Here is a 2,380-nt window from a genome sequence, read left to right on the forward strand (position 1 = left end):
CGCGAGCACTTTTGAGAACATTTAATGAATCTGTTAGCCAAAAGGGGCGGCAAATATAAGAGCAGTATAGTTTTATGGGAAGCGAGTAAATGCAAATGTAGGTGGGAGTGTTTCAAACAGTCAGGGGGAAAGCAACGCCACCACCACAATCTGCTCAATCTCGATTCCAGTCGTAGACGCCGTCATCGGTGAGATTGTTGACGCGAAAGAGCTGCTTGAATTTTTCACGCAGCTTGTCGTACTCGGGCGCCTCCTCAAACTTCAGCGCACGACTGTACTTGAGAAAGTGGGCAAACTCCGCCGGGTGGCCGTCCAACAGTTCGCTCTCCACCAGGTTTCGCTTCATGTTGCACACCAGCTAAACAAAACAAGAAAATTAGTTAGCAGTACTTCTAAAACAAAAGCTGTACATCAGCCGACCTTGTTGTGCTCCTCGGGACTGTCCACCATGATGCCCATCCAGGGCAACTTGCCGCAGAGAAAGTAGGCAAAGACGTAGCCCAACGACTCCAGATCATCCCGTCGCGACTGGTTCTTGCACAGGTGGGCGTTCACGCTGCGGTAGCGCATCGTTCCCACCGGCTCCTCCTCGTCGGTGCAGGGACCAGGGGAGATGTGGCGCTTCTTGGCAGTGCCACCACCACCACTCTTGCCACCACCACTCTTTTTCCCATCCTCACTCTTTTCTCCCTCCTTTTTCCCCTTCTTTTCCTTCGTCTCCTCCTCGANGTGCAGGGACCAGGGGAGATGTGGCGCTTCTTGGCAGTGCCACCACCACCACTCTTGCCACTCTTCTTCCCATCATCACTCTTTTCTCCCTCCTTTTTCCCCTTCTTTTCCTTCGTCTCCTCCTCGATCATGTACGCCTTGGCGCAGCCAAAGTCGACCAGGTAGACGACGTTGTTGTTGTGGCCCAGGGTAATGTTGGACGGTTTCAGATCGCGGAAGAGGTAGCCCACCTTGTGCAGCTCCTCCAGGCGCTTCAGCAGCTGCAAGGCGAGGTAGATGTGGCTCTTCAGGGTGAACCGACGGCCGCACTTCTCGAAGACCGCCTGCAGATTCGGGCCCAGGCGCTCCATGACCAGCACCTGAAAGTGCGCGCGGAAGCGGCCGTAGAAGAGGACCACGGCGAAACCGGTCTTGCCGCTCATCAGCCGGTACACCGTGTTCTCCGTGCGCAGCAGCTGCTCGGCGTTGGTCGGCTGCTTGGCGTCCACCTTCGCAAATTTGATGGCCACCTCCTGGTTGGTGAGCACGTCCCGGCCGGCGCGCACCATGCCGAAGGTGCCGCCCAGCTTCGGGCCCACCCGGTACGTGTCCGCCACCAGGTTCTCCTGGTCGGCCATCTCCTGCACCTGTCGCTCATTCTGCTGCTGCTGCTGAGTGGTAGTGGTGGTGTGCTGCTGCTTCTTCGTGGTCGGACTTTCCTTGTTGCTACTGCTGTTTCCGCCGCTGTGGCTCTTGCTGCTGCGGCTCTTGCTGCCGCCGTGGGATGACTTTGATTTACCGGGCATTTCTTCAGTAGAGAGAGATAGATGACTTGAAAGACAATGCTTGGATTTGGAGAGAGCTGAAGAATGAGCTGGCAAAGTAAAGGTGATGTCGTTTATTTGACTTCTATATTTGCACATCCTACAAAGCTAAAGTTCGACTTTTTCAATACCAAGTGAATCACATGATAATCCCCCCATTAAAAAACAAAATGAGGCAAAAGTTTAATTGTGGAAAAGCACAAAATTACATGTGTGGTTATATAAAGGCATGTTTTTAGCCAGGAGAAATTGAAGTAGGAGTAATGATAGTGGAGAATAGTATCCAGAAAGAGAGGAAATGTAGAAGAATAAAAGGGGAAAATGCACGAGTTGATTGAGTTAAAAATGCAGAGAAAAAGGGCTAGTGATGGAATAATCGGCGTCAACCCCCTCTGGTGATCATCTGCAGAAACATAGTAAAAGTAAAGAGAAAGGTTCTCGAAAGCAGGTTGTGAGATAAGCATATAAAAACTAAATGATAGGAAAGATATCGGGGAGTATGATGTTGTGAGATTGAGATCAAAATCTGATATGGATAGCTTCAGTGATTCAAAAGCAATGTTCAAAGACCAGCGGTGTTCGGCAAANCTCTGGTGATCTGCAGAAACATAGTAAAAGTAAAGAGAAAGGTTCTCGAAAGCAGGTTGTGAGATAAGCATATAAAAACTAAATGATAGGAAAGATATCGGGGAGTATGATGTTGTGAGATTGAGATCAAAATCTGATATGGAAAGCTTCAGTGATTCAAAAGCAATGTTCAAAGACCAGCGGTGTTCGGCAAAACGGGAGAGCTCTTCTGAGTGGCAGCATCGAGCTCCTGCTGAAGTTCAATGGCTCGCTTCATGCGA

At 50.2% G+C, this 2,380-nt stretch overlaps 1 protein-coding gene across 1 annotated transcript; it reads right to left on the reverse strand.

The window, feature by feature from the left end:
* Positions 1-787: 787 nt before the first annotated feature.
* Positions 788-1,514, reverse strand: LOC108353956 (casein kinase I-like; the record flags this gene model as incomplete). The annotated part of the gene is made up of 1 exon (XM_017605146.1): positions 788-1,514. A coding segment is annotated over exon 1 (727 nt), but the record flags the coding sequence as incomplete, so codon positions are not given.
* Positions 1,515-2,380: the final 866 nt, after the last annotated feature.

Source organism: Rhagoletis zephyria, unplaced genomic scaffold, assembly GCF_001687245.7.
Source record: "Rhagoletis zephyria isolate East Lansing unplaced genomic scaffold, Rhagoletis_zephyria_1.1 Rzeph_scaffold_32481, whole genome shotgun sequence".
Lineage (NCBI taxonomy): Eukaryota > Metazoa > Arthropoda > Insecta > Diptera > Tephritidae > Rhagoletis > Rhagoletis zephyria.